We start from the raw sequence: 13704 nt of genomic DNA, 5'->3' as shown, positions 1-13704 counted from the left end.
ATGACATACAAAAAACAAAAAATAAAAGTAAAATATACTTACACATTCATTTTACTACTGAGAGAAAAATTAACAACTAAATCAGAATAACACATGAAAAAGTGCAAAATAGGTAAGTTGAACACACAAAAAGCAAGAAAAAAGATGACACAGTAAGCAGAAGGTGAACACAGCATAGCTAAATTATAGCTAGAGGAAACTTGTAGCTCAAGTACCTGCTATATGAATTACAGATAGTTTATCCAAGTCATCTAGAGATACACCAACTCTGCGTAAAAAGGCCTCAGTTTCTGGAATGTTGGTGTTAGAAGATCGCCCCCGCTGCTCTCGCACACGTTGTAAAACAGCAGCATTTGTCTGCAAGCCATTCAAGGCTTGCACTGCTTCCTATCAAAGAAGTAAGAATGTCAGTGATGAGTAAATACCTATGTAAGAATTTATTGTAAAAGCAACTCAGAAAAAAACTAAGGAATAAAATTTAAGATATAAATGTCAAAATGCTAGAAATATGTACTAATCAAATCAAATTTAAAAGACAGAAAACAGAAAAATCCAGCATAAGAAACTCAAGTCAGTCCCAGCATAAGGACAAACATGAAAAAGGGGTAAAAATTACCCATAAACCAAAACCATGTAGCAACCTTTTGGCAGTTTGTGGAGTTCTGGAAGACCAATCCTAAAAGGATAACTATGAACCAATAGTGCATCTGGCAAAACCCAATTTCCACAAATGGAGAAAAAAGAAAAAACTCCCTTGTTATATGATAATCATCATAGTACAATGTGGTTATTAGCCTAAAGATTATGTTACAAGATAAATCAATCTTATTTTCAATTTTCAGTCATAACATCTAAGGCAAAATTTCTCTCACACCTTCACAGTTTAGGTGCCTGCATCTACTGCACATTCCAACTTTTGCTACTCCTGTCGTGACTATGGTGGGGACATCATATCAAATTAAGAATACAATATGATCAACATATTAGCTTTTATTTTTTACAGGAATGAAATTAAATTTAAACTCAGCTAAGTTTAAAAAAATACACAAAATCTATCCCATGAACACAAAGCAAGCAAATTGAAACATTTACTAGGATTTATGAAATATTCATACCCAATCATGTAGTACACACTATGATACAACAATGGCTAGTGTAGTTAAGCCAGATATCCATTGATAAAACATCATTGCAATGTAAATTTTTTACTTTCATTGTTGATAGATACAGACATTCTTCGTCAACCTGCAGATAAGTGTATAACACCACAAAATAAGCCCCTTAACATTATATTACCAAATCTTCTAACCTCTGATCAGAATAACTGCTTCTTAATATCACTGTTTATATGCATTCAACATATGTGGGAGAGAATTTCCAATAAAAAGGCAACCCAATAGAGAGAGACAAAGAACTGATGAGCAACAAAAAGGAAGAAGAGGAAAAAGATGCAAGAGTACTGGTAAATGGAAGGAATATATCCTAGTTACAAACGGCAAAAGACCTATGCTTTTTGATACACTAAAGACATAGTTACTTAAAAAGGAAACAGAACAGATTTTGAAAAAGGGAATATGAAATACTATGAAACATAGTTACTTAAAAAGGAAACAGAACAGATTTTGAAAAAGGGAATATGAAATACTATGAAACATGGTTACTTAACAAGGAAACAAAAGATTTTGAAAAAGGGACTATGAAATACTATATATATGAAACATAGTTGGAGTGCAACCAAATCACATATCTCACAAATGAAGATATAGCAGAATGTGGCAGTGTCATGAACTGTACTATAAGAAAGTGAGCCTGCTAATGGAGTTAAGGTGATATAGTAGTCTGTCAACAGATGTGAAAGATGGAATTACGTAGATGGGCCCGAAAATCATTGATAAAAATCACATGATACTTTGGCTAAGAAGGTATTCTTGCAAGCAGTTTACGAAATGAATGACATGGGAAAGAATTTATGAGCATGTTGTAAAATGAATGAGCAAAACATAGATTAAAGGAAAAAGTGTCTGAGGAAAATGCACATGATGATAAATACTGAAGATGTAGAAGCCCAAATGAGATTATAAAAAATCAACATAATCAAAACAACACTTAAGGTGATTGGAAACCAGCAAAAGAAGTAATGAAGTTCCTGCTGAGGAAAAGGTGTAACATGTAACACATTACTGTGTAAAGACTGTAAAAAGTATCACAAGAGACACTCAAGATAAGACAAATAAATAAAGTAAGAGATTGATTTTCCAAAAACAAAGAAATGAACCATGTTGTGGTAGCTGGGCAGGTATTAACAAGTAGAAAATGTCTGTCAACTAGGGGACACACTAGACTGAAGAGTAGTATGAAAAAAACACCAGCTGAGCCAAGAAAACTACACAGCTACCGTTAAATAAACAAAAATCCTATCTGTAGAAAAAGAAACTGCTTATGATTGTTTTATAAGGCTACTATATGAAACAAACGTGAGCAATGACGTGATAAAAGACTTGTGGCCAGAAGATCATACTATAAATGAGGTAGTGGCAAAAAGTTGTAGCGTACAACAGCTGTTAAACTGATATTAATTTCAACGATTAAGATGATCTGGACAAGTAATGAAAAGGGCTAGGGGTAAATTAGACAGAAAAGCAGCAGATGTGGAAATAACAAGTCAAAGACATGTAAGACAGTCAGGGAAGACAATGTAAAGGGGGCACAGGCAAAAACCTCAATGTAATGGGAGTTCACTCAAATACTGCACAACTTAAGGGATATCCTAATATCAAATTTATGATATTGATGATGAAATTGGTAAAATGCAAATAAAAAAACTGCAGCTTACAAACTATTTGATAATGATAGCTGGCTATTTGGAACACAGGTCCTAGGAAAGGTAGGATGTATACCTGTATATACACAACATATTTTTTTTATGAAGGTTAATTGGGGGAGGTCTTGGGAGATAAAGCTCTCATTGCCTAGCAAGGTCATCCAAGGCTATTTTAAGTGATTTAGATAGTTATTTTCAAGTTTATTTTTTCCTTTAGGTGATGATTACTCATTACACAAACCTTGCATTTTTTAACTGCTTCTCTTGTGTTTTTGCATATTCTATTCTACTTTTCATATTAGTGAATTTCACAGTTTGTTTTTCCCAACCGAGGCTTTCCACTTTTATCTATCTACATCATAATTATGAGCACAGGAGTAAGAGAGGGAAGGGGAGAGGAGTCGTTTGCCACAACAATATAATAAAAAAAAATGTATAAAACAACGTATAAAATTTTTCACTAATCAAATACTGAAGTGCTAACTGTCGAATTATGAAAATGTTCACAATTTTCCTGTATTGTATACAATTATGCATCAGTGTAGCAAGGCTTCATGAGTTTCCCAACTCTCAACTGCATATTGACTTCTCTACAAACACTCAGTTACCTCAATAATTGAAACACAAAGGGAACACAATTTAATACCTGACCTCTCAAAAGCTTGTAAATGTTGAGCAAGGGTTCTGGTAGGGCTAAACATCATGCAAACTATTTTCTGTAACTACAGTTCAGGACCTTTTCTGTTAATGGGACAAATGGCTGCCACAATTCTTACAAAAACCACCAAACTATATTCACACTCATATACTATAGTAAACACAGCCTTCTGCTAGTGAACTACAACCTTCGACTTTACATTAACAATACAGTAAGCATGTCCAAAGTTAATTTGGGTTCCCGGTGATTCAATACCCATGCCAGTTAGATCCCAATACTAGGTTAGGCAATACTATCTATATTTCACTGCATGATTTACAGCGCTTAAAGTCTGATCTGCTAGAGTTCGCTCCCCTTTTCCCACCAAAGATAGGTAGGTGCCCAGCGCCATAGATTTGCTTAAATTAGGTTGATAGATATCTGCGCAATGTATTCCACTCTATAATTAATGGATTACAAGACAGGTTGGGTGGAGGAGGTTAAAGGGAGCAAATCCTTCCCTCCTTGGTCAGGTAGGACCCGTTGTCCTTAGTAGGTTGAGTATGGATGCAACCCTGTCATTGCCCTTGCTGCATTTTCAAGTTTTGGGTAGATCTAGGGTACTTCTCCGCGGCAGCCTAGATTATGGCAGTAGCTGTTTTTCTATGCAGTTTTACCTACTGAACAAGAATTCTAAGTAATATTTATTCGGACGACTGTAATTAACCCCCCAGGGGCCAGTACTAAACACAGAGAAATACATTGGACGGCCCCCAATCCCTAGTGGATGTCGTATCCGCGGTTACGTTCCTTGCAGTCCGTGCGGACTGCTCCTGTAGAAATACCAAGTTTTGGTCTAAGTATGATTCTTTATTACATCTTTTGACTACCAAGGTTAATTTTGCATAGTATATACAACTAACCTTGAGAGACAGGTTTTGCAATTTTGCAATATTTCTGCCAGCACAACCAACTGATACATTTTAGGTTTTCCCTCATTCAAAATGCTATTTCTTTTACTGGAGCTCTCTATAATCTCATTATTAGGTATGGAAATAAAGTTAAAGTAACACATTTCTATTGGATAAAAACAGGCAAAAAAAAAAAAACACATCTGATAAACCACTGAAAAATATAAGGTTCATGCAGTATACTGCGCAAGAAATTATATCAACATAGGTATACTATATGCTATTGAATGATGATTGGTCTCTGAAAGTGGAGTACCTAATACTTGATAAAGTAATTATATAACATGGTTACATACTAGATATACTATATGGGAGCCCACTTCACAGTCAAACTCTCACTGCTGATTTTGCTCTATACTGACTACCTAAATTCTGCAATTTAGCAGGACCCTTAGGCCAACATCAAGGTATAGCTGAAGTCCTATACGTACAAAAATGAGACTGCAGGGGCTAGCCCGCCGGGCTGCCTAAAACAATTTCATTCAACATTTAAGAAACTCGTGTAATATTACCCAAGGTCACTAACCTAATATCTAGGGATACTACAACTCGTCCTGATAGTGTGTTATCAAGAAGATACTACCTAGGTAGTCGCTAGGGAACAACAGAAAATTGTAAAACAGCTTAACCTGCTGAAAACCATGAAAATGGACTGTAGGACATACAGTGGTAAATCAACCTAGGAACCAAGTTCTTAGCTAGCCTATATTTCATGTTTAACCAAACTCCGCATAAATTCTAGAAATACCTAAAACTCAAATTGTCCTCCTAGGTAGTTGGTAGACCTATGACATACTCTTCTCATTCATAAACTAAGTTATTATAGGCTATGAGGGCCATGCGCTTAAAAAAATTGAAAAATTCTCGGTAGAAGGTACGCAGTTCAAGTGGCCTTGAATGCCCACATCCTACCCATACTAGGACTTGGGCATGCTGACAGATACCGAAAATGGGAATTTTCATTTGAAAATCTCGGACAACTCACCTCGTACTGTTGATCAACTGACAGATGACAACAGTATCGCTTTAGGTCTCTAGTGCCCTTACTAGCAAACGCACTGTCCATTGCACCCCGGAATAAAGCACCACGAAATGCACGAAAGGCACGCCACCTACAGTAGCTGAAAGAGACAATCTGATGCATCGCTAATAGTCAGATGTTCTACGAGCCACGTGTGTGATTACGTCTACCCATTGGTAGTACCACTACCGATCAGCTGTTGTTTGGGTGACTGCAGGGCTACCAACACAAACATGACATCATAAGGAAAAGAATTTCGTCCACATCCAGTAATGTTTACCAATTCATACTTATAAAAACTATTGTTAAAAATTAAAGACTTAAAATTGTCACAAAATTGTTCTCTGAAGCTCCATAATTTCCTTTATTAAAATACACCGCTACGAATTTTGTTGGTAACAGTTAACTTTCAGCAGAGCAAGGTTTAGAAATTTATATTCGCGATTTCAGCGAAAATGTCATCGCCTAAATCATCCGAAATGTCAAGTTCACTTTTTTCTTTTTTAATTTTTGATCCTCTTTCTACCGTCGACAGATATTAGAAGTTATGGTAAAAATATTTAGTAATATACTTATGTACTTTGTAATGAATTATAAAGTAAGTATATGAGTGTGAGTGTTGGGAGAGAAAGTCGTCTTCTGAATTATCAAATTGTAATCAAAACTTCTAAATTCCTTTTCTCACAATGCTTCAGTCATTGATAAGATAGCCCAAACATCGTTCATCATTACTCGCAACCTTAAAATATTTTAGTAAAAAAAATCTTATCATGGCTAATTATAAACTCCAGCGCAGGCAAACATCTAGTTTCTTGCATTACAAATTGCAGTGTTCAAAACTAATAAGTGAATGGATATTTTACATTCATAATAATCTTTACCTAATTTTTTGTACCAATATCTTTGGTCCAGTGTGTAATAATAATTATTAAGCATGTGTTGATGGAATTAATGTTCATGAAAAGATTTCAGAAAGATTTTCCCAAGTTTTTCTCTTGTTTGTTGTTGAAATGACTCATAGAAACACTCAACACCACAGCTGTCGCAGTGCCAGCAATTAGTCAACTGACTCCCAAGAGCAACAGGTGGGCAAATATTGGCCACATCAACTGGGTCAGGCCCTACTTAATAATGCAGACTATTATGGCTTTACATGGGCAATTACGTTAATTAAAAAAAGGTAATCGTGGTTAGCTATGCCGAAATTACATTTAATAGTCCAGCTGGGATCATGCTTAACTATAGGGTTCGATTTTAACTAGAATTATCAGACATTTAGTTTGAATCTCAACAAAGGTTACTAGATTTTACTCCATTCAAATGATATGTGTGGCCAGGGTAGGAAGGTAAAAAAAAAAAAAAAGTGAATTGCTTGTATTCTCTCTCTCTCTCTCTCTCTCTCTCTCTCTCTCTCTCTCTCTCTCTCTCTCTCTTGCTGGTATAGTGAGTAACCATCTGCTTTATCCACAAGAGAAGGAAGAATTAATCTATACCTTCACTGATGGCCATTTATCCAGTTATGTAAACCTTCTTTTACTTCAAGGAAGCTTTTATCATTAGGGTTATCAGTTATTAATGTGTTACTAACTAGTCTCTCATCAGACGGCTACTGTGCTTTTAAGGGTCAGCATTTTCGGCGCTGTAATGGTATTTTCAATACATGAAATATTACAAAGCCTACAGTCCCTAGTTAGATAAGTACACTGTAGAATCCCTCCTGCGTTCTTTTTAATAAGGCAATTTGTCTTTTTGTTCTTGTAAGATTACCAGGTTTAATTTTCTATAGATAATGTTTTTAATCTCATTCATGTACACATCATGTTAGTGCAGTTTCGTAGAGAGACATACGCTATCCGGCTCATTTTTACTTAATAAAACTCATCTTTATGTGCCAGTATGTGAATGTCCATTTGTTTACTAAAACTTGTGATTTCCTATGAAGTTCATAGACCACAACATCTCATAAAGAACAATCGGTAATAGCTTTTCTTTCATAAACACTCATCACATTTTATTTTGTATGTCAGGGCATTTACCGTTATCATTCATGCATGAGACGAGGTTAGTTTTTTGCGTATACAGAAGGAATAGCCTTACTCGTCTCAGTATTAAACACCAAATATTTTCAAAATTACGCTTCATGCCTTCCACTTGCTGTCCAATTCTGTCAACGACAAAAACGCCATTTTGGTTGGGAAAAACTCTCTATCGCGAGATTATATATAATGTTCTAAGAGGTCCACAATAATAAAAAATGTTGCGAGTTCGTTTATAAGTTAAATGCCCTTTACAAATCTTTCGAACCCTTCCCTGGGTTCATCTTCAGGCCAAAAGATGAACCCAAGGAAGGGTTCGAAAGCTTTGTAAAGGGCATTTAATTTATACACGAACTCGCAACATTTTTTATTATTGTGGACCTCTTAGAACAGAAATGTCAGTATTACATCTGAATAATATGAGCGATTTACCCTCTGTCTTTTCTATATTGGCTCTTTCAAAAATGCCTTTATAGAAATTGACAACAAAAGGATACATAGTGATGATCCCGCAAGAGCACTGGGAGACCACAGAAGTTTCATTCTTATTTCTCCCAAAATTCAATACGGTACTTATTGTCAGTCATCAGGCCCAGGCTGACATGCAAACAGCTAAAGATACAGAGAAGCAATTGAAGTTAACTAATGCAATAGTGTCCAGTAATTAATAATAAAAAAATAAACAACTTCGTTATTGGATACAGGGATATATAATCACCTCTGTTGACACACTGGTTCCAGTGAAAAAGACTAAGGAAGAAATATTTGAAAGCGGAAAAGGAAAGTGAAAACGGATAAGGCAAAAGCTGAATCATATGAAAGAAATGCCCAAGATGATACAATTCAGCGAATTTCAAGTTATTTTGAATTTTTTTTATTAATTTTAGAAAACTACAATCGAAGTTTGTGATTATATCTTATCAAGATCCTTAAGATAACGCCTTTCGGTCTATTTTACTTCCCACATTATCTATATCAATTCTACGTTAAGGAAACATGGGAATCGTTCTATTGTGTTGTATAAACTATCGAATAGTTTTTTCTAAACTATTTCCAAACTCATCCTTTAAGCCCCGGTTACATACATGAATTATATATTTTATTAAAAAAAGTTACTAAAAAATTATGAATTTTCTCAATGACTAAAATTAAAAACTAACACTTACGTGTTTTGTTACCGGCTGCAAAAGATAAAAGAACAATATTTTCTGAAAACCTATATAAATTAAAACAACCACAAACATTAAAGTATTGTTTTTTATGCATATGTAATTTGTATAGGTATACTAACATGCACATCAATAAGTAACCTTCTTGCAAAATTCAGCACTAATATTACATGTACTCTAACCCATTTCATTGGCTAGAAAAAGAAATCGGTCGACACTGGATCTCGCCATCATCTAAATTGAATATCAGTGTTTCTTGACAATTTCGTTGTGAGAGAGAGAGAGAGAGAGAGAGAGAGAGAGAGAGAGAGGAGAGAGAGAGAGAGAGAGAGAGGATGGGGAAGACATTTTCTACCGGAACATCAAGCAATTTCTCCTGTAGTCAAGAATTAATCCTTTGTAACTGGAAAAAAAAACTTTGTTTTGGATACTAAATTGTTTGTAAAATACGTAACTTTATTATACTTTTTTATTTTTGAGCAAATTTTGATGGAAAATTACGCACATGTATATATACCGGGTGTTTCGAAATTGGAGCGCCCCCTCCACAGAACAAATGGAAAGTTATGAAGTTTTCTGCTATAGCCTATCTCCAAGTACATTATCATAAGTTTCTATTAAGCTACTTTTCATTTTACATTTCTTGTATTTTCAGACTGAGTGACGGAGTTAGATACAGCCATGAATAACGACTCGGAGGAAATCAGATGGATTGACCGAATCCAGGCTATAACCTTCAGTGAGGCCAGGGACGCTGGCGCAGCCTTCATTTCACGTTCCTGGATAGCTAAATACATTACAAGAAATTAATCCTTTGTTAAAAGAAACTGGAACAAAAATCCAAATGACTGTCATTGCAAAAAGAGTGAGAATCTTGGAAGGCCTGAAGTCCTTTCTCAGGAGGTAAAAGACATCATAGCTGAGGCAGTGGTAGACCAAGAAAGTCTTTACATAAATTGGCGTTTGAACTAGAAGCAAAAAGGGGAAAAAAGAGAAGTTACCTATAGTGTTGTATATCGTGAGTTGAAAAAATTTGGTATCAAGCCATTTCATGTTATCAGCAAGCCCAACATCACTCAGCAACAGAGAGAAGACCGTACATGGTTTTGTGGTTCATTTCTTAAAGATTGGGATGAAGCTGACTTTCTCCATGTTGCTGCATCAGATGAATTCTTCATTTACACAGTCAGGTAGCCAAATCATAAAAAGGACATCATTTTGGCTACAAAGTTAGACAATATCAGCAATGATGTGCGCTATCGCCAAGTTGTGAAATTTCCAGAATGTTTGGGAATTTTTCTCTGTTTTACAGCCAAACGGTCAGTGTGGATCATCAAAGAAAAATGACAGTCATGGAATGGCGAATACTTCAGAGAAACTGTGTTTACTGGTGGAGTATTTCCTTTCGTAAAAATCCTGAAAATGTGTTATCTGTTGAAAAAAGTCACATTTTTGCATGATAAGGCATCACGTTTCAAGGCTCTCCAGACACAGGAGCTGCTTCGAAACAGTGGTATCGATTTCTTCTCGTCAAGTGAATTTCCAGGTAGCTCCCCTGACCTTAATGTGTGTGAAAACATTGGTAGTATCTTAAAGGATCCTGTTGAAGCGCCCACAGTGAACTAGGATGGTATACCAAGCCTCGACAATCTGCGAAGAGAGGTGAACGAGGTGCTCAGGGAAATTGAGTTTGAGTCTAAGTTTTTTTGCAATTTGCTGAAATCATACCCCTCAAGAATGCAGACTGTGGTACAGGAAGATGGAGGCCACACAAAATATTAAATACTCAGAGAGAAACTTAAATAAATACCTGTTCTGAATTACTTTTGTTTTTGTCCATATCAATTTTAGTTTATATTGTAGAGGGGAGTGCCCTAATTTCGAAACACCCTGTATACACACACACACACACACACACACACACACACACATATATATATATATATATATTTATATATATATCTATATATATTAAATAATATCATATAATATATATATATATATATTATATATATATATATCATATAGTATATATATTATATTATAATATATATATTATATATATATATATATATATATATATATATATATAGATATATATATATATATATATATATATATATATATATATATATGAGCAATCGAATATACACAGTCATTTAAAATGATTTAAAACATATTGAGAGGAAGGATTTTTCCATCTTACGCCGAGTGTAGACCAACAACGACCTAACGATCTTAGAATACACAATTATCCAAAAGACTGTACCGTCCTCTGTAAGATTGTTTATAACGTTTTTTTTTTCTTGCTGTTGCTCTCATATAGGCAGATTGTTTAAAGATTTTAGTGAACTCCTTTTACTTATAAATATATTTGGCTCTGAATGTGGTGCTTAGTTTTAAATGTTTTCACTTCATAAAGAGCTGTTGCCACTGCATATTATCATAAATTAATTTGAGCTTTTAAAGTTTGCAAATTATATTTTGTCTTGCAAATGCGACGTTTGTTAGCATAAAATAAACTGTTACGGGATGAAGATACCTTTCCCTAGTACTTCCTTCATGTTGTGTACTCTGAGTCCCAGCTCCCACCCTTAAGCCCCGTACACACTATGCATCATGATGCTCGCAGTGTTAGATGGATGCATTGAAAAACGACTTTTTCAACACGAAGCCGCATCACCAATGTCTTGATGGGACAGAGCCGTTACATTACTCAGTTCAGTGATGCACCAACATTCAGAAGGAGGACGTCTGCTCACCACCACCCGCCAAATCCCTTGAGTGGACAAGGACTAACACTACATTTTATTGAATTACTGAAGGAACATCCATCTGTTTGGAACATCAAATGCAAGCATTACAAGATGAGAAACATCAGGAGTGCAAGCTTGGAAACCATAAAATCAGAGTTATCGAGTTTTGTTAACTGTACATTGCAGAATGAAGACATTACTAAAAAGCTGTACACCCTGAAGACACAATTCTGCAGGGAAATGTCTGCAATCAAAGCATCACAGAAGTCTGGAGCTGGCACGGAAGATCTTTACACTCCGAAGTTATGGTGTTTTGATGAGCTGCGTTTCCTGTAATAAAAAAATATTTGTGTACTTTGTACTTATGTTTGAACCTTACTTTCAAATAGTCCTCCCTAAGGACATTATAGATGGCTTCACAGGTTTCGGGGATGATTAGACCGAGGCTCTGTTTTGAAATCCTGGTTGAATATTGGAGAATTGCATGCGATCCTCCTGCTGCAAGAACGAGCTCCTGGTGATATGCTGTCTCGAAAGCTGGTATCCGGCTGACAAATATATGGTTTCATTTTTTTTCCAATAATTTATAAAATGCAAGGATTGGCATTCTTGTGTAATTTTCAGTCTGTTAGATTTTCGACTTGTAGCTCCAAAAATATTTCACTGAAGCTTCCCTTCAGAGGTCGCCGAGAAAGCCATTGCTTACACTAATGTGATAGTTGCAAGCTCTCCTCCCAAAAAAGGGAGCCAAAATCAATCAACAATTCGGGAAGCGGTTCCAAAAACATTTCCAACAAGAATAAACCAAGGGACCAAGCCCAATTAGATAGAGCTACTTCAGAGCCATCAATTGTCACAGCCACAAACAAAAATGAAAGCAAAACTATAATTACAACCACCAAGAAGCGCACAAGGAATACATCCCCAAATAATGATGGCTTTAAAATAAAAACCTCAAATGGGTTCAGTGTTTTGGAAGAGATCTCTCCACCTAGAAAGGTGGTTCCAAAAGCAGTTTCAGCCCAAAAAAACATACGAGTTCTGATCAGTCTTGTCGCCCTAAGACAAATGAACCGTGTGATTTGCAGAATCACAGTAGAAATTCTGATCAGAATCAATACCAAAAATATGATCAGCCAAAAACTCTAAATTCCAATTCAAATGAAAAGGGATTAAAGAAACAGTCACTTATAAAGGAGAACTTTCCTCTCCACACTAGGAACAGTACTTCCCCTCAAAGGAGTGGGAAGTAGCACTTTTTACCACCTTAACATTCATGTTTGACATCCTTCAGTGGAACTGTAAAGGTCTCAGAGCCCGTGCAGAAGACCTTAAAGTCTTAATTCATGAATTCAATCCAGGGATTATATGCCTGCAGGAGACAATGTTAGGCAACTCTCCTTATAATCCTGGACTAAATTATTCAATATTTAACTCCTCTCCCCCAAGGGGTGGTCGGGCCCATGGAGGTGCTGCAATTATTGTTTATAAAGCTCTGCAGCACTCCATAATACAATTAAATACAACTCTACAGGCTGTTGCTATTTCAGTCATCTTGGAAAAGAGGATAACCGTCTGCTCCTTTTACCTCCCACCAGATCTTGTTTTAAACAGTGAAGATATTCAGTCCTTAATTAACCAACTTCCAGCTCCTTTACTTCTCCTAGGAGATTTTAATGCCCATAACCCCCTTTGGGGAAGTCGGTTTCTAGACAGTAAAGGGAAATTAATTGAAGACGTTATTGATAGGAATGATGTTATCCTATATAATAATGGGTCAATGACTTTCCACAATATTCATGATCATCATTTCTCTGCCCTGGACCTTAGTATCTCTTCAACAAGCATCCACCTTAATTTTAGTTGGTCTGTTAACGAAAATTTAAATGGGAGCGATCACTACCCGATCCATTTAAAATATGCTGTGAATGGTCCATCTGAAGTTTTACCAAAGTGGAAGGTAAAGGAGGCAGATTGGGATAAATTCAGTAAGGGCGTCATACTAGATAGGGAGTTTGAGTCATTTCAATCTCATCTAGATGCTTATGATTACTTTATTGAATCTACTCTGAAGAGTGCTGAAGGCTCGATTCCCAAAACAAAAGGCAAACCTCGTAGACCTGCAGTTCCCTGGTGGAATAAGACTTGTGGTATTCTGAGGAAAGTTACCAGGAAGTGCTACAGACGTTACAAAACTAGTGGTTCTCCTCAGTCTAAATTAATCTACAAACGTGCTTTAGCCAAGCAACGCCGCTTTTATAAGAGAGCCAAAAGAGAAAGTTGGCTCTACTAT

At 35.9% G+C, this 13704-nt stretch overlaps 1 protein-coding gene across 1 annotated transcript in view; it reads right to left on the bottom strand.

The window, feature by feature from the left end:
• Positions 1-5649, bottom strand: part of LOC135226694 (folylpolyglutamate synthase, mitochondrial-like) — a 55997-nt gene extending 50348 nt beyond the window's left edge. The window contains exons 1-2 of the mRNA XM_064266406.1: positions 5415-5649; positions 216-387 (exon numbers count right to left, since the gene is read on the bottom strand). Coding sequence (XP_064122476.1) covers positions 216-387; positions 5415-5573 — 331 coding nt within the window. The 5' untranslated portion in view covers positions 5574-5649. The remainder of the gene's footprint in view (positions 1-215; positions 388-5414) is intronic.
• Between the last annotated feature and the right edge of the window lie 8055 nt (positions 5650-13704).

Source organism: Macrobrachium nipponense, chromosome 20, assembly GCF_015104395.2.
Source record: "Macrobrachium nipponense isolate FS-2020 chromosome 20, ASM1510439v2, whole genome shotgun sequence".
NCBI lineage: Eukaryota > Metazoa > Arthropoda > Malacostraca > Decapoda > Palaemonidae > Macrobrachium > Macrobrachium nipponense.
This window is presented reverse-complemented; position numbering and strand designations above follow the sequence as displayed.